The following is a 27,230-nucleotide window of genomic DNA, read 5'->3' on the forward strand; positions in this document are numbered from 1 at the left end:
TTTTTTTTTTTTTTTCGTTTGTGGCCAGCATTTATTGCCCATCCCTAATTGCCCTTAAGTTGGTGCTGAGCTGCCACCTTGAACTGCTGCAGTCCATGTGTCAGTTCACCCACAGTGCTGTTAGGGGTGGGGAGTCCCAGGATTTAAACCCAGTGACGGTGAAGGAACAGCAATATATTTCCAAGTCAGGATGTTGAGTGACTTGGAGGGGAGCTTCCAGGTGGTGGAATTCCCATCTATCTGCTGCCCTTGTCCTTCTAGATGGTAATGGTCGTGGATTTGGAAGGTGCTGTCTAAGGAGCCTTGGTGAGTTCCTGCAGTGCATTTTGTAGGTGATGGCGCACTGCTGCCATTGTTTGTCGGTGGTGGTGGAGGAAGTGAATGTTTATGAATGGGATGCCAATTAAGCAGGCTGCTTTATCCCGAGCTTCTTGAGTGTTGTTGGAGCTGTACTCATCCAGGCAAATAGGGAGTATTCCATTGCACTCTTGATCTGCGCCATGTAGATGGTGGACAGGCTTTGGGGAGTCAGGAGGTGTGTTATTCGTTACAGGATTCCTAGCCTCTGACCTGCTCTTGTAGCCACAATATTTATAAGGCTGTTCCAGTTCAATTCCTGGTCAATGGTAACCTCCCCCCCCCCGCCCCCCCAGGATGTTGATAGTGGGGGATTCAGCAATGGTAATGCAATTGAATGTCATGAGGCAATGGATCAATTCTCTGATGTTGGAGATGTTCATTGCCTGGCACTTGTGTGGCACAAATGTTATTTGCCACTTGTCAGCATAAGGCTGGATATTGTCCAGGTCTTGCTGCATTTGGATATGGACTGCTTCAGTATCTGAGAAGTTGTGAATGGTGTCGAACATTGTGCAATCATCAGGGAACATCCCCACTTCTGATCTTATGATAGAAGGAAGGTCATTGATGAAGCAGCTGAAGTTGGTTGGGCTTAGGAGATTACCTTAAGAAACTCTAGTAGTGATGTCCTGGAACTGAGATGATTGACCTCCAACAACGACAACCATCTTCCTTTGTGCTAGGTTTGACTCCAACCAGCAGAGAGTTTTCCACGATACCCATTGACTCCAGTTTTGCTAGGGCGTCATGATGCCACATTCTGTCAAATGCTGCCTTGATGTCCAGGGCAGTCAATCTCACCTCACCTCTGGTGTTAGCTTTTTTATTCAAGTTTGAACCAAGACTGTGATGAGATGAGGAGCTGAGTGACCCTGCCCGAACCCAAACTGAGTGTCAGTAGGCAGGTTATTGCTAAGTAAGTACTGCTTGATAGCACTGTTGATAACCTATCACTTTACTGATGATGGTGGTAATTGACTGGGTTGGATTTGCCCTGCTTTTTGTGTACAGGACTTACCAGGGCAATTTTCCACTTTGCCAGGTAGATGCCTGTGTTGTAGCTGTACTGGAACAGCTTGGCTAGGGGCACGGCAAGTTCTGGAGCACAAGTCTTCAACACTGTTTCCAGAATATTGTCAGTGTGCGTAGCCTTTGCGGTGTCCAGTGCCTTCAGCTGTTTCTTGATATTACGTGGAGTGAATCAAATTGGCTGCAGACTGGCATTTGTGGTGCTGGGAATCTCCAGAGAAGGCTGAGATGGATCATCCACTTGGCACTTCTGCCTGAAGATTCTTGTAAATGCCTTATCTTTTGCACTGATGTGGTGAGCATGCCCATCATTGAGAATGGGGATATTTGGGAGCCACCTTCGCCAGTGACTTGCTTAACTGTCCACCACCATTCATGACTGGATATGACAGGACTGCAGAGCTTAGATCTGATCCGTTGGTTCTGGAATCTCTTAGCTCTGTCTAACGTTTGCTGCTTATGTTGTTTGGCACACAAGTAGTACCTGTCCTGTAGTTTCACCAGGTTGACACCTCATTTTTAGGTATGTCTGTTGCTGTTCCTCCTGTGCTCCTGGCATGCCATTCTGCACTCTTCATTGAACCAGGGTTGAGTAGGGGATGTGCCAGGCCATGAGGTTACAATTCTGCTGCTGCTGATAGCCACAGTGCTTCATGGTTGCTCTGTTTTGAGTTGCTCGATCTGTTTGAAATCTGCCCCAGTTAGCACAGTGGTAGTGCCACACAACATGATGGAGGGGTATCCTCAACGTGAAGATGAGACTTTGTCTCCACCAGGTCACTCCTACCGTCATGGACAGATGCATTGGAACAGGCAGGTTGGTGAGGATGAGGTCAAGTATGTTAGTTCCCTCACCACCTGCCGCAGATCCTTTCAAATAGCTGTGTCATTTAGGACTCAGCCAGCTCGGTCTGTATTGGTGTTACCAAACCACTCTCAGCATTGAAGTCACCCTTAAAAGAGATGAAACACCATTTCAAAAATGAGTTTTATCACGAGGTATGTGACACGTGGACAACAAAACACGAGACTTGCCTTCATTCATTCTTCCTCCCCCTTATACAATTTTCAGCATTCCTTACCCCTTTAACTTATTTTAGTATTTTACACCCGGGACAATGCATCCGTGATCATATTATCTTTACTGGCAATGTGAACGATCTTTACACTGGTCATCATTAGATTTTTAATTCCTGATTTTTATTGAATTCAGATGCCACCATCTTCTGTGGTGGGATTCAAACCTGGGTACCCAGAGCGTTACCCTGAGTCCCTGGTTACTGGCCCAGTGACAATACCACTACGTCACCGCCTCCCCCACATGGGTTCCCCTTTATCTATGCAGCTTGTTACCTTCTCAAAGAATTCTAATAAATTTGTCAGGCACGATTCCCCCTTCATGAAGCCATGATGACTCTTGATTATTAATTGGAGAGAGGACACATTTAAGGTAATTGTTGAAAAAAAAGGAAGGAGATGAGGTTTGTTTTAACTCAGTACGCCATGATGGTCTAGAATGCCTTGCCTGAAAGAACAGTAGAAGCATATTCAATGTTAACTTCTAAAGGGGGTGGGAAAAATACACAGGGTAAAGTTTGTAGACTGCATGGTAATAGCTGAAGAGTGGGACTAATTGGTAGCTTTTTCAAAAAGCCAGCAAAGGTATGATGGGCCAGATGCCTGCTTCCTATGCTATATGAGCCTATGATAAACCTTAGGCTAACAACACTCGATACTCACAAGGGGTATTGAAAATGCAGTGAGGTGGTGAAAAGTAAAAGGACACAGAAACAAGATGAAAGGAAGTTGTAAGAGCTTTTAGAAGCATAAATAAAGTAAAAGCATTGCGAGAGGATTGGGCTACTGGTATTAAGGAGGGAGTCCAAATGTGAAAGTACGGCTGAGGTATCAAATGTTTTGAATTTTTTTTTAACAAATCATGGTACAATAAAAAGACTGCACTAGGGAAGAAGAAGGAACATTAGGTAACTGTAGGAAACAGCTGAACTCAAAGCAGATAAGTCACTTGGCTCTGGTGGCATGTTCCTTGGGAAGTCGAAAGAAGACAGGGAGAACCAACAGAGGCTTCAGGTGCAGTTTTTCCAGTCCTCCTCACATATGAAAATATTGCTGTGGGATGGAGGAAAACTGATGTAACAAATGGCTTCAGAAAGAGGAAGGAGGATAAATCGGATAACTATTGATCAATAGGCCCAAAGCTGAACGTGGAAAAACTCTTAGGATTCATAATTTGAAATCAAATTAGTAAACATTATCTCAAACATTTCTTAATCAAGGACAACAAGCATTTGAAGCAGACAAAACAATGCTATGGGTGGGAAGAGCAGGGCAGTGAGATTAATATTAGATTCTATCAAACCTCCAGCGCGGCTATAATGGGCTGAATGGTGGCCCCTGCTTGAATAGTACTATAAAGCCCTGTGATTTTTTTAAAAAGTGATTTGAGTTTTTTTTTAAACTCTTCATTCCTTCACTTTCACCCTTAAAGGATCCTTTTGAAATATATGCCAGTGAGTCAACTTTCTATTGGACAGTGAGTTAGAAATGTAAGTTAAATTGATTTTCACCTGATTTGGTAAATGACTGACTTTTCTGGCAAATATTTCCTTCAAATTCCTAAAGTAACGTCTGTATTGAGAATAGTACATTCAGCCACCATGCATACTCCATCTGGAAGCCATGCTTGGTTATTCTGTCATGTACTTCATTCCCTTACCTTCCCTGCCCTCTCCATCTCTCAGCAACACAGTCCCAAGGATGCACTCAAATATGACCTCATTTCCAGAGAATCTCCTTTCTTGATTTCCAGAAAGACACTGTCAGCTATCTAAAGGAAAACAGGGTTTTGTTATAGAGATGTTTTTTATTTAGTTAGGAACAAAAATATTGTACCGTTTAAATCAACAACTATAGAAGGCGGTCTTTGGGTTTATTTGAAATCTCCTATGGGTCTGGAAACCCTAGTTTGAACAGCTGTTTAAAAGAGTTTCTTCCCCGAATTTTCCTGCAAAAAAAAGTTAATAGCTTTTGAACTCGTAATTGCCCTTTTTTGACTGATACTGATTCATTTTATAATAAACGTTGGATAATTAGCCCTATATTTAAACCATGACTCTGGTGCTTAAAATTTTGTGCAATTTTAGTTTAATCTCTTAACTGAGTTCTGCCATCAAACTCTAGATTATTTTATTTATAGTTAGCACAATGTGAACTATCCATTATCATGAGCTTTTATGCTGATGTGGTATAACATGTAATAACATACCTTTCCCATATTGTACCTCGTAAGCACAGACAACAACAAAAGGTATTGTTTAAATGAATTGTAAATTCTACTTTTTTTTTCTCACACGTTTGTCCATTATTTAGATTCTGCAGCAGAAGTCCAAGGTGGTTGTTCTCCAAGGAACTGCACTCTAGAGTTGAATAAAGAAAATCAGGAACCATTGTTCAAGGATGGAGAAAAAGCATTGGGAATTTCGGTAGAACTCTCTTTTTCAGAAGAAATAGAAGAAGGGGAAATTGTAAGTGATGAAGAGGAGTGTGTGCCTGAAGGGCAGAAGCCAGTGAACAACATTCGGGTGGAGAAAGAGGACAACAACAAAGAGAAGGGTAATCCCAGTAAAAGCAACAAAAAAGAAACAAGACTGGTAAATCCTGATGTGTCTACTCTAAACTGTTCCCCTGAGGCCTTAATCAAGATAAAGAGCAGTAAAAAACGAAGGAAATCAGAAAGGATGTCTTCAGATCAAAATGCTGATGGGTTGAGATTGTCCTCATCCACAAGTTCTGTTGAAAGAAATCAGATTAAGTCCTCAGTCTCAAATTTGATGGGAGCCTTAATGGTCACTCGTAAGAGTATACGAAAAAAATACATGAAGCTTCATAAGCAATTTGAAATCCACAGATTTCAACGCATTGTTGAGATTGCCTCTGCAGACTTCACCTCCATTGTTAAAGGGTCTAATTTTCCAAAGTCTAGGCAGCCATTAAAGACCTCGATTTGTGCAGTAATTGAGAACATACTATCACAGGCCAAGTGCAATGGGATTGTAAAGAGTATTTTCTTACAGCAGGCCCCAAACATGAAAGAAAAATTATGGTTGTTTGTGGAAAAGCAGTTTGATTTTATGTTCGACAAGGTACGTGAGATGTTCATCTCTTGTGAGAGTATAAGTCTAGAACTAGCCTTGGAAGAGAAAAGGAAAAATGAAAGGATAATCAAAAAACAGAAGAAAAATACAGTGATTAAGCAGCTTGAGAACAAAGTTGATGGTAAATTGCCAAAGCTGAAAAGGTCCCTTTTTCCTTCAGAACCATCTTTGACAAATAACTTATCAGGCAAAAAGAACTCTGGCAAAAATAAACAAGCCAGTGATGACCGCAAAAAGAAAGGAACTAAAGTATTGGACAAATATTCAAAGGGTGTAGCGTTTTCAGCCATTGATATCTCCAAAGAAGATGCTAGCACAAAAGACAAAAATGTGCTGTCTGTGACGCAGGTGAATTCAAATGCTTCAAGTGATCCACCAATAAATTCTGTAAAAGACTGCCATGATAAAACTGAACTTGGCATTCTGACTGAACAACAAGCCTCTACTCTCACATTTAACCTGGTAAGCGATGCCCAGATGGGTGAGATTTTCAAATGTTTGTTACAGGGCTCAGATCTACTGGAGCAAGGGATTTCAACTTTGGAATGTAATTCTTGGCCTATCCCAGAAAAGGTGCGGCCTGACATTGGAACACAGCTCTCGGGTAGTGATTCCACTTCAGAGAAAGCTCCACCTGTATCCCAGGTGGATGCTGTTTCCTGGCCTCCTGTTACACCAAACACACACACAGTTGGGTTAAGGCAACCACTTGATCTAGATATTCTAGATGAAAGTTGCATGTTGGAAATTCCTGATAAGGTGGTGCATACCAAAGACTCTGTGATAGGTCCGCCTGAAGATTCAAGTGGCCAGAAGATAATTGAAAGCAGTTCAGTCCTGCAAATGCGTTCCTCTATTTCCTCTATTCTGATGGAGGACCTGGCAGTTTCCCTTACAGTCCCCTCACCTCTTAAATCAGATGGGCAGATCAGCTTCTTAACTTCTCAGAATGGGGAGCCTTTGCGTGATGGAGTGAGCGAGGCAATTTTGTCTGCACATTACAGTGAAAGTGCTCTCCTCGATGAAGAGGACGCTTCAGAGCAGGATATTCACTTGGCGTTGGATTCAGACAATTCAAGCAGCCGGTCGAGCAATTCTTCAACATGGAACAAGCAGATTTCAGCCTCTGCTTTTCAGTATCAGCTCCATCCCCCAATGCAGGCAGTTGTAATGGAAAAATCAAATGATCATTTCATTGTTAAGATCAGATGCAGGCCACCTGACACTGAATCGACTCAGCAGAGCTCACCTTCAGCAGCAAAAGAAAACCGAGCATCTGAGCTGGGACCAAGCAGTGACCACGGTATGGAGACAGTTGATGAGACTCCAGCAACCTGCAGCAGCGTGAATATCGTGCTTGATCAAGATCACGTAATGTCAGAATCGTTGCCTAATCAGCCCTTAATTGTAGAACATCCAGTAGATAACAGCAGAAACATGGAAAAGTTGGGAATAGATGTGGACATGAAACTATCTTATCCTGAGGAAAATCGACCTTCAATTAAAAATCATGTAGATGTGGAGCCCTCACCCAATAACAATGCTGAGAGTGTTGTGACATTGACTGCACCAACTAGAACAGCAACTGTTTGGGAATGTGGCGCCACTTTAGGTAACAGGAAGAGGAAGAATAATGTGAAAGTGGATTCTACCGTGAAGAGAGCACGTAAAGAGAATGAGCTTTTGAAAAGCAATAATAGGAAAGATAAAGAAACCAAAGTTAAAAGAAGCTCCTCGTCATCAGCAAAGAAAGCACTCAGCAGCAAAACAGTAGTTACTCCAAAGAAAGCAATGGGCAATTCTTCCCATTCTATAGCCAAGTCCCCATCAAGTCTTCCTGCTAAAAATGTCATCAAGAAGAATGGTGAAGTTGTAGTTACATGGACCAGGTAGGAACAGTGGACTTTAATTTGTAGATTTCAAAAGTTTGCTCATCAGGTGCATGAAGTAGGTTCATGGCATCTCTTAGATGTAATTACAAAGGTTTAATGTTCTCATTGGCTTGCAGTTGCATATAAAGTGTACACTTCATTTTTAAAAAAATGCACAATCTAGCGAATGGACACAGTCTATGCTATAAAACAAGCCAGTGTTGAAGTGAGTGGCAAAGGTAATGTCACTCCTTACAAGCCTCACATATGAGAATTTTCTTGCGCCCGTAACCTCATTCCCTCTAAACTCCATCACTGGACTTCCCATTCTAGCCAGTTTGTAAATGGTTCTTTGTTCTCAAGCACTGAGCCATTGCCTTTCAGAATTACAGTCAAGTTCATGTCAGTTGATGCCAAGTTGAAGTATTAACAAACTGTGGATTGTAGGAGGGAGGGTAGACGTTGATCCTAGGAAAGCATAGTGAGCTGCACATTAACAAGTCTTGATTTCAACATAGCAAGGGCATTGAAGGGGGAAAGAGCATGTAGGATGGCATAGAATATGGGAAGAAAGTTCAAAAGAGACTTTGTATTGAGAGAGCATAGAGGCTCAAAAAGAAGGAATGATTGTTTATCTGATGAGTTTTGCCTTGTGTGTCAGGAGGATATAAGGGAGGTGCAAGGAACAGCCTCACTAGATGTAGGAGCAGTCTTTCCAAGTATTGGGCAGACTTAAGTTTTAGAAGAAGGAGAGAAAATGTGTTATGCATAAAATGGGAAACTGAGTGGTATACTTAAAACCGTAGCTTGATTAAACTTACCATAAATTGGTTAACTTATAATGCATATTTTCCTTGTCTAAAACAGTTCAATAGCACCAATCTGGAGTACAGGATTAGATGGGTTGATTTTGATCAATCTCTTCCAAGTTCCTTTCAGTTCTTGTTGATGACACAAGGTAGTCTTCCAGCACTTTCAGCATTTAGTTCACTGGTTGAGAACTTGTCTTTCAATGTCTCTAGTGGTTTCCCCTTTTCTTTTTTTCCGGGGGTCTCCTCAGGGAGAGAGAATGTGTTTTGGAGATATCAGGAAAAGAGATTTTAGATGTTTTCTCTTTGCAAGCCAGGAGCTTTCTGCTCTACTACTACCATACAAAACCCTGGTCACCTGGCCAGGAGCCAGTTGAAATGCTGTTATCAGGCAGCTCCCTTGGGCCAGGACTCCTTTCCGGCACCATCCTGTCTTTCTTGGCAGACTCGGTTCCAGGACTGCAACATTGTATATATCTCATCCTGTCGCAGTAGAGGCATCTTTCAAACTGCAGTCGTTGTAATTTTAATCCATAGTCCAACAGAAATAAAAAGATATGTTCCTTACACGCTTTCACCCTTAAAAGAGATGAAACGCCATTTCAAAAATGAGTTTTATCACGAGGTATGTGACACGTGGACAACAAAACACGAGACTTGCCTTCATTCATTCTTCCTCCCCCTTATACAATTTTCAGCATTCCTTACCCCTTTAACTTATTTTAGTATTTTACACCCGGGACAATGCATCCGTGATCATATTATCTTTACTGGCAATGTGAACGATCTTTACACTGAATAGTTGAAACAGTAGACTCCATCTAAACAGCCTTGCATTTTGAGTTTTAAACTTTTCAGTAAACACCAGTGAATTATGGTCAGTGTAGATCAGTGTTTCTTTGTTTTCATGTCAGACGTAAACTTCAAAGTGTTGAAGAGACAACAACAATGTTAGAGTTTCTTTTTCTACAATAGAGTACTTCCTCTGATATTGGTTTATTTTCTTGGAAAAGTACCCCACCAGCTTCTCTATCCTTAATTGATTATCTTGTAATAGGATTGCACCTACCCCCAAGTCGCTAGCATCAATTGTCATTTTAAAAGATTTGGTAAAGTCAGGGGCGGCCAATACTGGTTCATTTATTAAGATTGCCTTCAGCTTTTCAAAGACTGCTTGGCATTCTGCTGCCCATACCACTTTTGCCTGTTTTCTTAAATTGATGAGAGGTATATCTATTGTCCTGAGGTTAGGCACAAACTTCCTATAAAACCCACACACTCCCAAAAATCTCAGGATTACTCGTTTGGTTCTAGGAATGGGGAATTCCAGTAGAGCATTCACTTTTGCTGTTCTTGGCAACACTTGCCCGTGTCCTACGATGTGACCCAGGTAAGTTACCCTTGTTTTTGCAAAATCACTTTTGGCCAGATTTATGACTAAGCCAGCCAACTGCAATTGCTTAAACAGGTTCTCTAATTGCTTTATATGTTCTTCCCACATATTACGACACCATCTAAATAAACCACACAGTTGTACTTCAGGTATGACTTTATTCAGAAGTCTCTGAAATGTAGCTGGGGCGTTTTAAACCCAAACAACATGACTAGACATTGATACCTCTCACTTGGTGTAACAAAGGTGGATATTTCTTTAGCCCTTGATGTTAATGGCACTTGCCAGTACCCCTTCAATAGATCAATTTTAGAAAGAAATGAGGCACTACCAACTCTAACGATGCAACCTTCTAACCAAGGAATTGGGTATGAATCTGTCCTCATTACTATATTCACTTTCCTGTCATCTATACTAAATCTAGTAGAAGCATCCGGCTTAGGAACCAATACTACTGGTGAGTTCCAGCCACTTTGGCTAGGCTCAATCAATTGATTGTTCAGCATGTATTGGATTTCTGTTTCTAACTGAGCTTGTTTTTCTGGGCTCAACTGATAATGATGTTGTTTTATCGACACTGAATCTTCTACATCCACATCGTGTTTAGCTAACGTTGTATGTCAGGTGTATCCCTATAAATTCCCTTATACTTCCTAAGTAGCCTTATTAGATCCTCCCTTGGTCCTTCCTCTAAATATGAGAACACAGTGTCTAACTGTCCCAGTATTGTTGAATTGGCGAGTCGAATTGTAGGTGTTTCACTTTGGGCATTGTATACTTCTCCTTCTACCTTGCCCTTACTGTCTCTGTCATCCTCCACTGCTACCACCTGGCACACTTGCTCAGTCTTACCATCTTCTCTACGATGGTATTGCTTCAACATGTTTATGTGATATAACCGTTTCTTCTTCCTATGCTCAGGGGTATCTATCAGATAAGTCACTTTACTAACTCTCCTATCTTGAAGGGGCCACTGAATTTCGCTTTCAGGGGTTCACCCTGCAAAGGTAACAATACCAACACTTCATCTCCTGCTTGGAATGTTCTAGTTGTATCATGTTTGTCTGCCCATTCTTTCATTTTGGCTTGGGAAATTTTTAAGTGCTATCGTGCTACTTTACATGCTCCAGTGAGTCTTTCTAGAAACATGGACATGTAATCCAATATGGAGGATTCGTCCTTCTGCTTTAGGAACTTTTCCTTAATCACTCTTAATGGACTTCTTATTTCAAGACCATAGATCAGTTCAAATGGAATAAATCCAGTAGATTCATTCGGAGAATCTCTGGTAGCAAATAGTAAGAAATCTAATCCTTTGTCCCAAACCATTGGGTATTCATGGCAATAGGTCTTACTCATGGTTTTGAGAGTCTGATAGTATCCCTCTAAAGCTCCCTGTGTCTGTGGGTGATAATGTAATAGCACTCTGGACTTCCTTCCACCTGATCTTCAGTGTGAGCTGACTGTGCTAACTTTTTTTAATCTGGACCTGCTTTTTGAGCCTCAATTAATGAATACATGCCAAACACTTCCTTTGAATTATCCTCATCCTTAAAGAAAGTTTTGGCTATTCTAACATCTGCTTGTGGTATTACTTTGACCTCTGGTGATGGACTTTGTTGAGCCATTGCTCTGGTCACCATACACGATGAAAAAATACCAGGAACTTGTTCTTCTAACTGCTCTGTCTCTTCACCCTCTCCTGGACTTTGCATAATTATGAACAAAGCTATATCCCACACTCCTGCCAAATCATTTCCCAGGAGTAAATCAAGTCTATCCACGGATAATTTTTAAACCACCCCTAGAACCACCGATCCAGACAACAAATCACACTCCAATTGCACTTTGTATAATGGAACCGGGATATACTCTCCGCTTATCCCATTTACCAATACTTTAGCTTTCATTGAACCCTGGAGGGAAAACTAGGTCCTTCTCCAGCAAAAGAGTTTGAGTGGCTCCTGTGTCCCTTAATATAGTAATGGGTTTAGTTGCATCATTTGATGAAAAAGGGGTTTATCTTTCCTTTAGACAAAAACCCTTTATATCTCTCATCTACCATATTCACTTCACCTGCATTCACAGCAGTGTTTACCTCCAGGCTTTTATTTGTAGTTAAAGCTACAATTTGATCCATGGCATTTTCTTTTTGAGTTCCCTTTTCGGACTCTCTCTTACGAACTCCAATAAGTCCCATGGGCTTCCTTCGCAATGTCCAGCATTCAGAACAAATGTGTCCCACTTTATTACAATGGAAACACTTCGGCCTTCGAGTTTCACTTCCACGCTCAGTACCTTCCTCCCTGATCTTGGGAGGAGATCGCAAGGTATTCCAAGCTATCCATTCTTTACCCTGGCTACTTGCCTTCCTTTTAGCCATTACCGCTGCCTGTCTAGCAGTTTGCAACCCTTTGTCTTCAACATGGATTCTTATTACCCAAGGTAGGGAGTTTTTAAATTCTTCCAAGAGAATAGTCTCTCTGCGAACTTCATAGGTAGTTTCAACTCCTAATGCTTGTATCCACCTGTCAAAACTACTTTGCTAATCCTTTCAAATTCAATGTAAGTTTTCCCAGGCTGTTTGCTTAAATTTTGAAACTTTTGCCTGTATGCTTCAGGGACCAACTCATATGCATTCAAATTGGCCTTTCTCACCACATCATAATCCCGAGAAACCTCCTCTGACAGTGAAACATTAATTTCCTGTGCTCTGCATGGGCGATGTCCAGTTTTCCTTTGGCCAGTTCATTTGTTTAGCTATCTTCTCAAATAAAATAAAGAATGCTTCAACGTCCCTTTCCTCAAATTTTGGAAGAGCTTCTACAAATTTAAACATTTCCCCACTGGGTTCTGATCTGGAAATAAGCCCTGCCTCAACTACTGGTGTCTCTTTTCTAATTGTCAGCATTTTAAGCTGGAATTCTCTCTTCTCTTTCCTCCTTTTCTAACTTCACCATTTCTAACTTGCTTTCTCTTTCCTTTTCTGTCTGATCCCTTTGGAATGCTCTCTCTTTCCTTTTCTTTTTCTTTCTCTGCCCTTTTTCTGCTGCCTCTAGTTTCAATTTTTTTTATTTGCAACTGAATTTGAGCCAATTCCCTTGAACTACCCCTTGGAGAACTCAGTCTCTCAGGTATTCTTTCCAATTTAAAACGCTGTGCCATCTCTTCACTTATCTCTGCCCTTCTAGCTTGCATTCCTACTCTTAATTTACTTGCCAATTCGATTAATCTGGCTTTTGGGATCCCTTGTACAATCGTCAGGGACATCTCTTCCACTTGCAAGAAAGCTTTAGCAGTTTCCAGTGCCATTTTATTTCTGACAGTACAAATCTGGTGTTTCCTTTTAGCTTTTATTACTTACTAAATCTGCACCCAAATCATTGTCTTTTGTTCCAAAATATCCCGGACCTGAGCCCCCACACTTCGTCATGACTCACCGGGGATAGTGCACTGTGATATCAAGCCCCACTTTTCCCAGAGCCGTGACAAATGTGAAAAGTTTGACCAAACCACCAGATTGCCCCAATTCTACTAACTGTTTAATTTAGGTTAACAGAATACGAGCACCAGGTTTGTAAACTTAATAAATGAATAACTGTTTAATGAGTAAATTGTCTTTAACTCATGGCAAAAGAAAGAAATGTGAATGAACTGTGTTAACTTCTAACTCAATAGCTTAAACTCAGAGATAAAAACAAAAAAACTGCGGATGCTGGAAATCCAAAACAAAAACAGAATTACCTGGAAAAACTCAGCAGGTCTGGCAGCATCGGCGGAGAAGAAAAGAGTTGACGTTTCGAGTCCTCATGACCCTTCGACAGAACTACTTAAACTCTACCCCTTTCTTAAATCCCTATATGCACATGCACATAAGACGCAAATCATGGATTTTAAGCATGGGATAAAACAACTGAATAGCACCAATCCGGAGTACAGGATTTGATGGGTTGATTTTAATCGATGTCTTCCAAATTCTTTCAGTTCTTGCTAATGACACAAGGTGGTGTTCTAGCACTTCCAGTATATAATTCATTGGTTGAGAACTTGCTTTTCAATGTCTCTAACAGTGGTTTTCCCCTTTTCCTTTTTTTAGGGGTTTCCTCAGAGAGAGAGAGAGAGAGAGCATGTTCTAGAGATATGAGGAAAAGAGATTTTAGATGTTTCCTCTTTGCAAGCCAGGAGCTTTCTGCTCCACTGCTACCACACAAAACCCTGGTCACCTGGTCAGGAGCCAATTAAAATACTGTTGTCAGGCAGCTCCCTTGGTCCAGGACTCCTTTCTGGCAGTATCCTGTCTTTCATGACACACTGTTCCAGGACTGCAACATTGCATATACCTCTCATCCTATCGCAGTAGACATATCTTTCAAACTGCAGCCATTGTAATTTTAATCCATAGTCCAACAGAAATAAAAAAAGATATGTTCCTTACAACATGCTTGATTTCACTGTTATCCAGCCAAGCATAGCTGGAGGATTTCCAGCAGTGGCTCCTCTTCTCAACCTCTGCATATCAGTCTTGTCCATCACCTGTCAATAATTCAATTTTAAATAACTAAAGGTGACTTCTAAAAACTGTATAAATCTGTACAGAATTATCTGCTGGTTATGTTGGTGTTCAATAATTAAGAGCCTCCTCAGACCTCCACAAAGAAATGCAATTAGTGGAAACTTGCAATGGTGATTAATTTGATCTGTGTAGAGTTGGATTCCAGCTTGATGGTTTTTAAGCTAGCGCTAAAATTTGCTCAAACTCTATTTACTCTGGATGTTACCTTAACCTTGAAATTCTGTGAAATTTTGTGTTGGCTATGTTAAGCCTTGTCCATTTCAGTCAAAGTACCCTTTTATCAATGCAATGTGGTAATTACTGCCAGCAGTCTCTCTGCCACTGTAAATTAGTTACTAGAAGTATGGAGTCTTATTCCCTCAGATTTTGAACAGGTGATTTTAAAAAGTTGGAAACTCTTTCACAGAATCACAGTGCAGAAGAGGCCTTTCGACCCATCAAGTCTGCACTGACACATGAGAAACACCTGACCTACCTATCTAATCCCATTTACCAGCACTTGGCCCATAGCCTTGAATGTTATGACATGCCAAGTGCTCATCCAGGTACTTTTTAAAGGATGTGAGACAACCCGCCTCCACCACCCTCCCAGGCAGTGCATTCCAGACTGTCACCACCCTCTGGGTAAAAAGGCTTTTCCTCACATTACCCCCTAAACCTCCTGCCCCTCACCTTGAATTTATGCCCCCTTGTGACTGACCCTTCAACTAAGGGGAACAGCTGCTCCCTATCCACCTTGTCCATGCCCCTCATAATCTTGCACACCTCGATCAGGTTTCCCCTCTGTCTACTCTGCTCCAACGAAAACAACCCAAGTCTATCCAACCTCTCTTCATAACTTAAATGTTTCATCCCAGGCAATATCCTGGTGAATCTCCTCTGCACCACCTCCTGTGCAATCACATCCTTCCTATGATGTGGCGACCAGAACTGCACGCAGTACTCCAGCTGTGGCCTCACTAAGGTTTTATACAACTCCAACATGACTTCCCTACTTTTGTAATCTATACCTCGATTGATAAAGGCAAGTGTCCCATATGCCTTTTTCACCACCCCACTAACATGCCCTTCTGCCTTCAGAGATCTATGGACACACTCGCCAAGGTCCCTTTGTTCCTCAGAACTTCCTAGTGTCATGCCATTCATTGAATACTTCCCTGTCAAATTACTCCTTCCAAAGTGTATCACCTCACACTTTTCAGGGTTAAATTCCATCTGCCACTTATGTGCCCATTTGACCATCCCGTCTATATCTTCTTGTAGCCCAACACACGCAACCTCACTGTTAACCACCCGGCCAATCTTTGTGTCATCCACAAACTTACTAATCCTACCCCCCACATAGTCATCTATGTCGTTTATATGAATGACAAATAATAGGGGACCCAGCACAGATCCCTGTGGTATGCCACTGGACACTGGCTTCCAATCACTGAAGCATCCTTCTGTCATCACCCTCTGTCTCCTACAACTAAGCCAATTTTGAATCCACCTTATCAAATTACCCTGTATCCCATGTGCATTTGCCTTCTTTATAAGTCTCCTTTGTGGGACCTTGTAGTTTATATGGATTTCAGCAAAGCCTTTGACATCAACTGCACCATCCTCATCTACACACCTGGTCACCTCCTCAAAAAATTCAATCAAATTTATTAAGCGTGACCTCCCTCTTACAAAGCCATGCTGACTATCCCTGATCAAACCTTGTCCCTCCAGGTGGAGATAGAAACTCTCCTTCAGAGTTTTCTCCAATATTTTCCCTACCACTGATGTGAGACTCACTGGCCTGTACTTCCTTGGCTTATCCCTACAACCCTTCTTAAATAGTGGAACCACATTAGCTGTTCTTCAGTCCTCTGGCACCTCCCCCATGGCCAGAGAGAAATTAAAAATTTGAGTCAGAGCCCCTGCGATCTCCTCCCTTGCCTCCCTCAGCAGTCTGGGACACAAATTATCTGGACCTGGAGATTTGTCCACTTTTAAGCCTGCCAACCCCTCCAATACCTTGTCACTCCCTATATCAATTTCGTTTAACTTTGCCTTTCTGTCTCTTTTTCTTCTCTCCATTCGCTGTTTCCCTCTTTCTCTTTCTGTAGCTGACTTGCATTGAATTCACCTGTTCAAATTGACATTTTCTTCTCGGTCCTTGTATTATTAATTTCATAATTTTTCTATCTGATCGATTAAGATGATACGCAGTTGATTGCTCTGTTCACTCAAGCCACAGATGTCCTGTTTCCCTCACTGCACTGTTATCAGCCACATTTTCAGCAGTTTGCTGTGCAAAATATTGTGCAAATGAACAAGCAAAGGGCAAGTTACCTAGTGGTTCATTGTCCTGATATAGCAAATATATGGTCCATTAATTTGTCTGTTGCCCATGGATGCCGCCTAACCTGCTCAGTGTTTCCAACAGTTCTTCAGTTCTTGTACTACGTTGCTGTAAACAGATTTAGTTGTGACAGATTGTATTTCTTTTTTCTTTGCCTTGTTAACATTGTTTTAGATCATCCTGTGTAATCCCTTCTTGCTCTTTCTTGTCAGGGAGGATGATCGAACAATACTGTTGGGCTGCCAACAGAAGGGAGCAAATGAAGAAACCTTTGGTTACATAGCTGGAAAACTGCATAGGTCTCCACGTCAGGTAAACACTTGGTACCTGCGATATGAAGCAATGGTTTAACTTTTTGGTGTCAGGTTTCGAGATAGATTAGTGTTGGTGTTAGATTGACATTCAACTTAGAATTTAAAAAATGAATATTTTTTTAAATTAAATAATTTCTTTGGTATCAAGTCCTGAATTCTTCCTCATTTTTAAAGTTGCCACTATTGTACATACTCATGGACTTCCCCTAAACTCAACTAAGGTACTATTCAATATTTTGATGTGGGGAGTGTTGCAAATCAAGACAACACTTAAACACACCCATTTTGGAAGAAAAACATTGCAATAAATATTTTAAATTAGTTCTCATCAATAAAATAATAAATCAATTAACAGATTATGGCAGAGGGATGGGTGTATGGGGAAAATGTCAACTTCTCTTCAGTTCCATGATAATCTGGTTTGCTTCAACCTTCCCCTCCAAATAAATCCACTCATCTACCACTGTATATATCTTGAAGGTAACCATTACCCTGAAAATCATTCCACAGGGTTAGCTGTCCCCTCAATTCCATTGCAGCTTTGTCCATTCAGTGATTAGTTTATTGCAGTACCTAAGCCAAGTGAGAACTGTATTTTTTTAAGAAGTAAATTAACAGGAGGTTCTGAAAGGAAAAGCTAGTTAATTTGTGTAAACTAACTGTGCTCTAAAGGTTACATATTTACAGCACAGAAATGGCTCATGCAGCTCAATGGGTCTATGACGATATTTATGCTCCACACAAGCCTCCTCCCAACCTACTTCATGTAATCCTATCAGCCTTTCCTTTTATTCCTTTTGCTCTCGGGTACTTAGCTAGCTTCCCCTTAAATGCATCTTTGCTGCCCTTATGAGTTAATGAGCTCCACTTTCTAGGCAATCCCCAGGTACAGACGTTTCGCCTGAACTCCTTTTTGTATTTATTAACCAGACTCCCCACCCTCCCAACAAGTGGAAGCATCATCTCTATTTCACTGTACCACCTCTCTCAATTCCTTCAATGTTACTCAATTATTAGACATTATCCGACATCCAATACTGCATGAGCAGAAATTTCCTCCAATTAAATATTGGGAAGACTCAGTCTCAGCTCCACACTCTGTTTCCTCGCTACCAATTCCATCCCTCTGCCTGTCAATGGTCTGATATTAAAATGTCTTATGGCAACCTTGGTGTCACATTTGACCCAAAGATTAGCTTCTGACTGCATATTCACGCCATCAGTAAAACTGCCTTTTTCCATCTCCGTAACTGCCCAACTTCACTCCTGTCTCAGCTCATCTGCTGTTGACACCCTCATTTATGCCATTGTTACCTCTAGACTTGACTATTCCAATGCACTCCTTGCTGCTCTCTCACATTCTACGCTCCATATATTGAGGTAATCCAAAACTCTGCTGCCCTTTTCTTAGGTGAGCAGGACTTGGTGTAAGCTATCAGCCCTGTGCTCCCTGATCTACATTGACTCCCAGACAAGCAACATCCTGATTTTTAAAGTTCTCATTGTTCCTTTAGGAACCATCTGTGGTCTTGCCCCTCCCTATCTCTATAATCTCCTCCAGCCTCGCAACCCTGTGAGATATCTGTGATCCTCTATTTCTGGCCACCTGAGCATCCTGATTTTAATCGCTCCACCATTGTTGACCACGCCTTCAGTTGCCTAGGCCCTAGACTCTGGCATATCCTCCCTACATGTCTCCATCTCGCTGTCTTCCTTTAAAACATTCCTTAAAACAATTGATAGGTAGGAAAGTAAGTTGTGAAAAGGACATAAGGAGCCTGCAAAGGTATATAGATAGGTTAAATGAGTGGGCAAAAATTTGGCAGATGGCGTACAATGTGGGAAAATGTGAATTTATCCACTTTGGCAGGAAGAATAGAAAATCAGTATATTATTTAAATGGGGAGAGATTGCAGAACTCTGATGTATAGAGAGATGTGTGTGTCCTGGTACATGAATCACAAAAAATTAGTATGCAGATACAGCATATGATTAGGAAGGCACATGGGATGTTGGCATTTATTGCAAGCAGAATGGACTATGAAAGTAGGGATGTTTTGCTACAGGGCTACAGGTGAACTGTATAGTATTCATCTCCTTATTTGAGAGGATTTCAATGCATTAAAAACAGTTCAGAGAAGGTCCACTCATCTGATACCTGGAATGGGTGTTATCTTATGAAGAAAGGTTGGGTAGGCTGGGCCTGTATCCATTGGAGTTTGGAAGAATGAGAGGCGACCTTACTGAAACACACGATCCTGAGGGAACTTGACATGGTGGATGCTGAAAGGATGCTTCCACTTGTGGAAAACACTAGAACGAGGGGACACAGGTTAAAAGTACGGGGTCTCCCATTTAAGATGGAGATGAAAAGAATTTTTTTCTCCGAGTGTCAAGAATGTTTGGAACCCTCTTCCCCGGAGAGCAGTGGGGGCAGGGTTATTGAACCTTTTTAAGATAGAGGTAGATAGATTCTTGACTAATAAGGGTGTCAAAAATGGTATAAGTGGTTGGCGGAATCTGGAGTTGAGGCCTCGCTCAGATCAGCCATGATCTTATTGAATGATAGAGCAGGCCCAAGGGGCCAAATGGCCTACTCTTAATTCGTATATCTCTTTGACCAAGCTTTTGGTCATCTGATCTAATGGCTGGAATTTTCTGGCCATCAGAGGACACAATGGCAAGTGATTTTACCAATGGTGGCCAGTAATCTTACGAGAAAAGAAGTTAAGGAATGATCTAATACTGGTCTTCAGAATTATGAAGCGGTTTGATAAGGCAGACAAAAACTTAGCTTATATTTACCTTGCACCTTTAACATAATAAAATGCCCCAAGGCACTTCACAGGGGAATTATTAAACAAAATATGGCACCGAACAAAGATATAATTCAGATTTCTTTTGTTTCCAGGTTTCAGAACGGTTCCATCGTTTGATGAAATTATTCAAAAAGTCAGAAAACATGAACAACTGAAAGCTTGCACATCTTAGATTTATATGTCTGTCCTGCCGAAAACATCCAAACAATCTTGGAGAAGAAATATTAAGTACGGAAATGACTAAAAAATAACCCAAAACGTTTAAATCCAGTGTTTTTTCTTAACTTTAAATTTTTTTCAGTGGTCACATCTCTGAAGCATCAGTTTAAATAGATGATACTTCGGATTGGCATACACATACACGAAGAACCTTTGCACCTATTTCAATCACTTTTGCCCTTCACACCAGCCCTAACCTTGGAAATTGTTGTGTCACACCAGACTAGCAATTGATAGCTTTGCAGCAAGCTCAGTGAAAAAACTTTAAATGCCATGATTTGTTTCAGTTTGACAGTGTCAATGTAAGTGATTTGTCTATCTCAAGTATCTCTAAATACAGGTGCTTACATTGTTTTGTTTTCCCCCCCCCCACATTCGTATTACTGACATTTGACTGCCTGTCTCAGTGCGTTCACTTGAGGTGTGCTGTCTGATTAGTATAGCCTGTAAAGTATAAAATATGTAATTGTACATAAACCTATTAATGCGATTTATATTTTTGTGAATATCTTTCAAAGCAGGTTTGAAACTTTTTTGAAGCTGTCTGCATTCACACCTGTTTTTATAGAACTGTTAAATAGAATGCTGTAAATTTGTTAATATTATAAATACAGGTTTTTGAAATTTACAGAAGTGTGTTAAGTATGTTTCAAACTGTGAAGATTTATTAATGTAATTTATTTTTGCTAGGTTTCAATGTGAAAAGTAAAAGTTACTTTTTAATGTTTATGTTTTTTTTGTATCATGCCCAGAAAAAGTGTGTCAAGCTTAATGACAATGCAAGTGCAGTTTTAGCAGTTTAGATGCCTTGCTTGGCTTCAGTGCTTAAATTCCTTAGTGCACACAGCTTTTTATATTTTCACCTTTTTGCTGGAACAGGAAGTACAGATATTTTCCTCTTCAAAAATGCCCTTACGGATAGGTCTAACACCATTAGATTGAGCACTGGATTCTTAATATGTTGTTCAGTGTTACTGATGGTCATAATTACAGCCTGCAGTTTGTTTTAGGTTCATAGTTACACGGATGCTCCGGAACAAGAGTATTAAAATTGAGAATTGTGATTTTCAGGAGGAGCAGAAAACTGGGAAATTTCAAATCCCTGGAACATAGCCACCATGAGTTGGTGCATCAGTGGTGCTTTAACAAAAAACCAAATAGCCACACATTTCACTTCAGGATAAAGTGATTGCAGGATCTTGGGATGATATATTCTTAATAAGCAGTTCAGCTTATGGAAAAAGCCTACAAGTTCATTGCAATTGACAGTTCAATACATATGAAGCAGTTAATGCCAAACAATAGGATAGTGGCCAAATTCAGTGAGGGGTAGCTGCTGAATGCTGAAATCTCAAATGCTAGTGAAACACTCTTGATAAAAGATCTCATAACTGCACAAGGTTTATGGGAGAGAAATTTGCTTGTATAGCACCGCTATGTGGTCTGCCTTGATTCTAGGTTGCTACCTGCTTGACCCGTGTGGCTTTCTTCCGTGATATCAATGAAGAAAGAAGTGACGCTACTCAAACTAATTTTGCCCCATGTGTGTTTTGACCTTTGAGCCATGTATCAATTTCTTCCTCAAGGGATAACCTCTTTATTTTCTAGTTAACTCTTGTGTTGCCCTCTTTCCTAATTAGTTTGTTATTTTCTGATTTTACTTTGCCTGTAAGACCACACAGAATCATTCATCCCAAATTAAACTTTCTCCCATTTAGATAAAAACAAAAAAACTGCGGATGCTGGAAATCCAAAACAAAAACAGAATTACCTGGAAAAACTCAGCAGGTCTGGCAGCATCGGCGGAGAAGAAAAGAGTTGACGTTTCGAGTCCTCATGACCCTTCGACAGAACCAGTTCTGTCGAAGGGTCATGAGGACTCGAAACGTCAACTCTTTTCTTCTCCGCCGATGCTGCCAGACCTGCTGAGTTTTTCCAGGTAATTCTGTTTTTGTTTTTTCTCCCATTTACATTGTTGTAAAACAAATTTGAGATATGGCTTCCATGATGGTCCCTGCCAGGCTTATAGAGAAGAGATTCAACAATGGTGTTAGTTTAAATGGTGCAGGGATGGAGATTAGGATGCTGCAGTGCCTCTAGGTTAAAAGGGAAGACCCCATGCTTTCCATAATGGATTATTATCCAGTGGTAACTACCAGAAAGTGTATGGTTGTGGCCATCCATTAGGAGGGTGGGCTTTAGCGTAGCGTCTGCCAGTGTATTGAGTGCTAGAAATTGGAAGGGATTGGAATAGAAAATTTGTTGCAGTTAATTGTTTAGTTTTGTTTTTAAAGTGCCCATTACCATTAAAGGACCATTGCTTAGATTTTTAACTGAAGCCAATGTGCATCAAATATGAACACCATATTAAAAATAATTGGTCAGCAGTAAGGGTTATAATAAATATCTTGGAAGAAGCCAGACATAATTTCCAGTCCATCCTGTTTCTAGCCAGCTGTTTAGTTAAGAAGCCCAGTGAGAATAAGCCAGAGGCTTTGCAGTGATGGGAGCTTCCAACTGTGTCTAACTCAATTAAGATAGGTGGAGTGATGTCTGCAATTTTGTAGGTCTGACAGGACCTACATCCACTGCTCTATCACCTGCGAAAGGTGCTAAACCTGGTCAATTATTGGCAGGAAACTTTTTTTCCTGCTTTTTAACCAATGTTTGTTCTTTAGGTCAAATGTTATAGATGGTTTGCCCTTCGCTGCTTTTTACTTCATTTTAAGTCCAATGCTGCTATAAACTTGTCTAAATCCAAATAGTGTCCTCAAGTTTTGTCTGATTAGTGTCTTGATTATTCACTGTCCTTTTGTCCATTCCATGATTTGTATGTGGCCCATGCTAATGCTGCATATCCTGTCCATTTGTAGGCCTATAGACTGCTCAGACTAGCTGCACCATATGAAGTAGTGTTCACAGGTATAAGGCATGGTTCTACTCCTGCACAGTTTAAATTAATAAGATCTTAATGATTTTCACTTTTGTAACTTATTTTTTTAATAAAACCTTTGAAGTGTATTTGTTTTAGTATTGGTAATATCCTGTTACTGACTGTCAAGATCACATTCTACTTTAATCAAACTTTGTGTTGTACTGCTTAAATCAAGGATGTTTCATCTAAAAAAAAAGTCACTTGATGAAAAGCAAGGCATTTGTGCTGGAATCGCCAGTGATTCCATTTTCCCTTGCAACTATTTTGGGCTGAAACAAACCGTGTAATTTTGTTGACCTACTTTGGGTGTCAGCCTTGTCTCAGTGATAGCAATCTTGCCTCTGAGTCAGAAGAATATTGTTTCAAGTCCCTCTCCTGCAACTTAAGCACAGGGTGCAGTGCTTCATCAGGGTAGATTGTCAGAGGTGTGCTGTCTTATTGAATGAAACATTAAACCAAGCCCACATCTGCCCTTTTGGGTGGACATAAAAGGTACAAAAGCACTCACCAAAGAAGAGCAGGGAATTCATCCCAGTGTCAATCCATTTGTTTTCTGGTCATTTATCTCATCGACGTTTTTGATGTGCAAGTTGGCTGCCACACTTTGCTACATTAGAGCAGTGATTAATCTTCAGAAGTTGAGGAGCCTTCACCAAGGATCCTTAGACAGCACCTTCCAAACCCACAACCGCTACAATCTAGAAGGACAGGGGAACCAGACATATGGGAACTTCAGCACCTGGAAGTTCCCCTCCAAGCCCACTTACCATCCTGACTTGAAAATATAGTTCTTTCACTGTCGCTGGGTCAAAATCCTGGAACTCCCTTCCTAACAACACTGTGGATGTACCTACACCACATTGACTGCAGGGGTTCAAGAAGGCAATTAGGGATGGGTAATTAATGCTGGCCTAGCAAGCAAAGCCCACCTCCTATGAATGAACAAAAAAAAGTACTTAATTTGTTGCTTTGGGACATCCTGAGGTTGTGAAAGGCACTACGTATATACAAGTTCTTTTTTCATTTGATCCCAAGCTGAGCTTATAAACTCAGCCTTTCCAACTTTGTAACATTGCACATTTTTCCCCAGCACTGTACTTTAGTTAACCCAGACTCTAGTATTCCAATGTTCCCCTGGTCAGACTCCCATCTTCCATAAAATTGAAACAAAAACAAAAAAATGCTAGAAAAACTCCATCTATGGAGAGAAAGACAGAGTTAAAGTTTCAAGTCCATAAGACTTCTTCAGAGCTAAAGGGAAGTAGAAATGTGGTGAAATATATACTGTTTAAGGGGGTGTGGCACAGGTGAAGCTGGATAGAAGGCCAGCAATAGGTGGCGGCTTCGTTGCTTTCCATTTGCCTCCTGGTGTTTGATGAGGTGTTTACCAAAACTCGCTTTCACAGCCATATTTCCGTCCTCCTGACTGTCTCCATCTCCAACTTACCCCCCCGTGGATTCCAACTGAAGTTCCATCCCTCATGTTTCAAATCCACCCAGGATTACAGGTATCTCTGGGACATACAACACTCCTCGGACTGCTGTTCACACTGCATCTTGAGATCCACAGTTAGTGCCATGCACCACCATATGAACACACTCGACCTCTCCCTCCAGCAGCACCGACTTACCCTATCTCAAAGCTGTCCTTGCCCCCAGTTTCATTTTATTCTTCGTCTTATTCGACATCCTCCACCTATCACTGGCCTTCCATCCAGCTTCACCTGTTCCACTGCCCTTAAATAGTATATATTTCACCACTTTTCTGCTTCCCTTTCGCTCTGAAGAAGAGTCATACGGACTTGAAATGTTAACTCTGTCTTTCTCTCCACAGATACTGACAGACCTGCTGAGCTTTTCCAGCATTTTTTGTTTTTGTTTCAGATTTCCAACATTTGCAGTACTTTGCCTTTTTCCATAAAATTGAGCTCATCTGAAGCTTTTCTTTATCTTAACCCATTCACCCGCCACCTCTTGTGCTGGTTAACTTACGTTGAATTGTGGACCACCAACACCTTGATTTTTAAAATTCTCATCCTATATCCAAATAACTCCATGGCTTTGCCCCTTCCTTCCCATCTCTAACCACTTCTATCTCAACAACACCATGTTCCTGCAATTCTGACTTCCAAAATCCTTCCCACACCCCTCTGGATGTTGTGCCTCCAGTTGTCTAATTTCTCAGCTCTTGAAAAAATCAGGATGGAGAAAAGAATAGCAATTCAAATTAATAGTTCTTATTTTCCCTGAAAGATTAGAAGGAAACATGAAGGAAAATTGCAGAAGAATTCAAAATATTAGTGGAAATAGCTTTGATCTCACTGAATGGCTGAACAAGCTTAAAGGGCTGCTGTTATGAAATGGAGAAGGCAAGAAAAATCCCTAAAATTGTAATAAATTCAAAAATATCTGAAAATCAAGATGAGGGGTGGAAAACATTAACCAATTTCTTTTGCTGCTCTGGCTAAGACAAATAAGCAAAGCTGTAGCAGTTGTGTTCGGTGTAGTTAAAGAACCATTGAGCTTACTGGGTAAGGCTGTTGTCTTTTTGCTTGCAGTGTTATTGTGAAAATTGCTTCTTATTTCAAAATTACAAGAGTTAACAATGGTGGCGTAGTAACATCACTCAGCTAGTAAAGCAGAGGCCAAATCTAATGTTTGGGGCGATGGGTGGGGGTGGGAGGGTTCAAATCCCACCATGGCAGCTGGTGGAATTTGAATTCAATTAATAAATTCTGGAATTATAAAGCAAGTCTGAGTAACTTACCCATGAAACTATCGTCAACTGTTGTAAAAACTCATCTGGTTCACTAATGTTCTTTAGGGAAGGAAATTTGCCATCCTTACGGTCTGGCCTATATATAATTCCAGACCCACAACATTTGGTTGACTTTTAACTGCCCTCGAAAATGGCCAGCAAGCCTCTCAGTTCAAGGCCAATTAAGGATGGGCAACAAATGCTAGCCTTGCCAGCGATGCTTACATCCCATGAAAGAATAAAGGGAAAAAAATGCCCTTGAATGATTTAATTTCAAAGTGTCTGGTTTTTCCTGCCATTAATTTAACCATGACTGATCTATACCTCAACTTCACTTAAATTGCCTTTGCTCCATTTCCCTTGACAGCCTCCCCTAACAAAAATTTATAGATTTCAATCTTAAAAATCTAAATTGACCCAGCGTTCAGCCTTTTAAAGGAGCACTCGAAATTTCCACTACCCTTTGAGTGAAAAAGTACTTCCTGGGTAGTCTACCTCTAATGTCAATACTGTGCTCCCCTGTTTTATACTTCCTGTATGAAATCTCTTTATCACAAAGTTCTTGATTAGGTCACCGCTCAAATTTCTGAATTTGGGGGAATTCAGGTTAAAGTTATGCAACCTGGCCTCCTAAATTAACCCTTTAATTCCTGGCATTATTCTGCTGAATCTGCACTCTCATGACATCCAAAACCAATGTATTTTTTCTGATTGATAAAATATTGCGAATGCTGGAAATCGGAAATAAAAAGAAAACAACTGCTGAATATTTCCAGCATTTTATATTTTTCCTGATATTTGGTGCCAAAGCTGAACACATTACACGCATTGAGAATAACGTTTGGATGTGAAGCAATTGAGTGCAATTAGGGATTGGCAACAAATTATAGCCTTGACAGCGACTCATATTCCATGAAAGGAAAAGCATTGATGACATTACTGCCAGTGCATCAGTCCTGGCTGAACCAATTGAGAGAGCTCTGGGGGGTCTGGAGAAGTAAAGGGTCAGGCTGAGAACTTTCCTCAGTTTGAACAAAGCTCACCTTTGGCCAGTTCAAGAATATGGTCACCCAATTTGGTGCCAAGCAAGTCAAACACAGTTTAAAGAATCCTGAACCAAGAAATAAGGACAACATAATACCTCCCACACTCTACCTGCTCAATTTAGTTTTACATCTCTGTATTCTGAAGCGCATAACCCTCGCTGCTACATTTGCAATGTTGCATTGTTAGTGAGCTTTGGCAGCATTCAATAGAGAATTATGGAGTATGGCTCAGGGATTAATTGAGCAGTACTTTAATCCTTCCACCCATTAGAATTGGCTGCCTACAGTTGCTGGGCTTGATCATCTTCACTTGTGCAGTGTGTCAGTCACAGATTCAGAGGCTACAAGCAATACAGATGAGCAACCCGTGTCATTCAAGCTAAAGGTAATATACAAACATACAAATTAGGAGCAGGAGTAGGTCACTCGGCCCCTCAAACCTGCCTCGCCATTCAATAAGATCATGGCCGATCTGAATTTAACCTCAACCCCACATTCCTGCCTACCCCGATAACATTTCATCCCCTTGTTACTCAAGAATCTATCTAGCTCTGCCTTAAAAATATTCAAAGTCTTTGCTTCCACTGTCTTTTGAGG

The 27,230-nt window shown here is 40.9% G+C and overlaps 1 protein-coding gene across 2 annotated transcripts in view; it reads left to right on the plus strand.

Moving 5' to 3' along the window:
* casp8ap2 (caspase 8 associated protein 2) overlaps positions 1 to 21,605 on the plus strand; it is a 42,798-nt gene extending 21,193 nt beyond the window's left edge. For both annotated transcript variants that reach the window (XM_041188264.1, XM_041188263.1), the window contains exons 8-10: positions 4,780 to 7,453; positions 16,755 to 16,854; positions 19,768 to 21,605. In XM_041188264.1, coding sequence (XP_041044198.1) covers positions 4,780 to 7,453; positions 16,755 to 16,854; positions 19,768 to 19,830 — 2,837 coding nt within the window. In that variant the 3' untranslated portion in view covers positions 19,831 to 21,605. The remainder of the gene's footprint in view (positions 1 to 4,779; positions 7,454 to 16,754; positions 16,855 to 19,767) is intronic.
* Positions 21,606 to 27,230: the final 5,625 nt, after the last annotated feature.

This window comes from Carcharodon carcharias, chromosome 5 (genome assembly GCF_017639515.1).
Source record: "Carcharodon carcharias isolate sCarCar2 chromosome 5, sCarCar2.pri, whole genome shotgun sequence".
In the NCBI taxonomy this organism is placed as follows: domain Eukaryota; kingdom Metazoa; phylum Chordata; class Chondrichthyes; order Lamniformes; family Lamnidae; genus Carcharodon; species Carcharodon carcharias.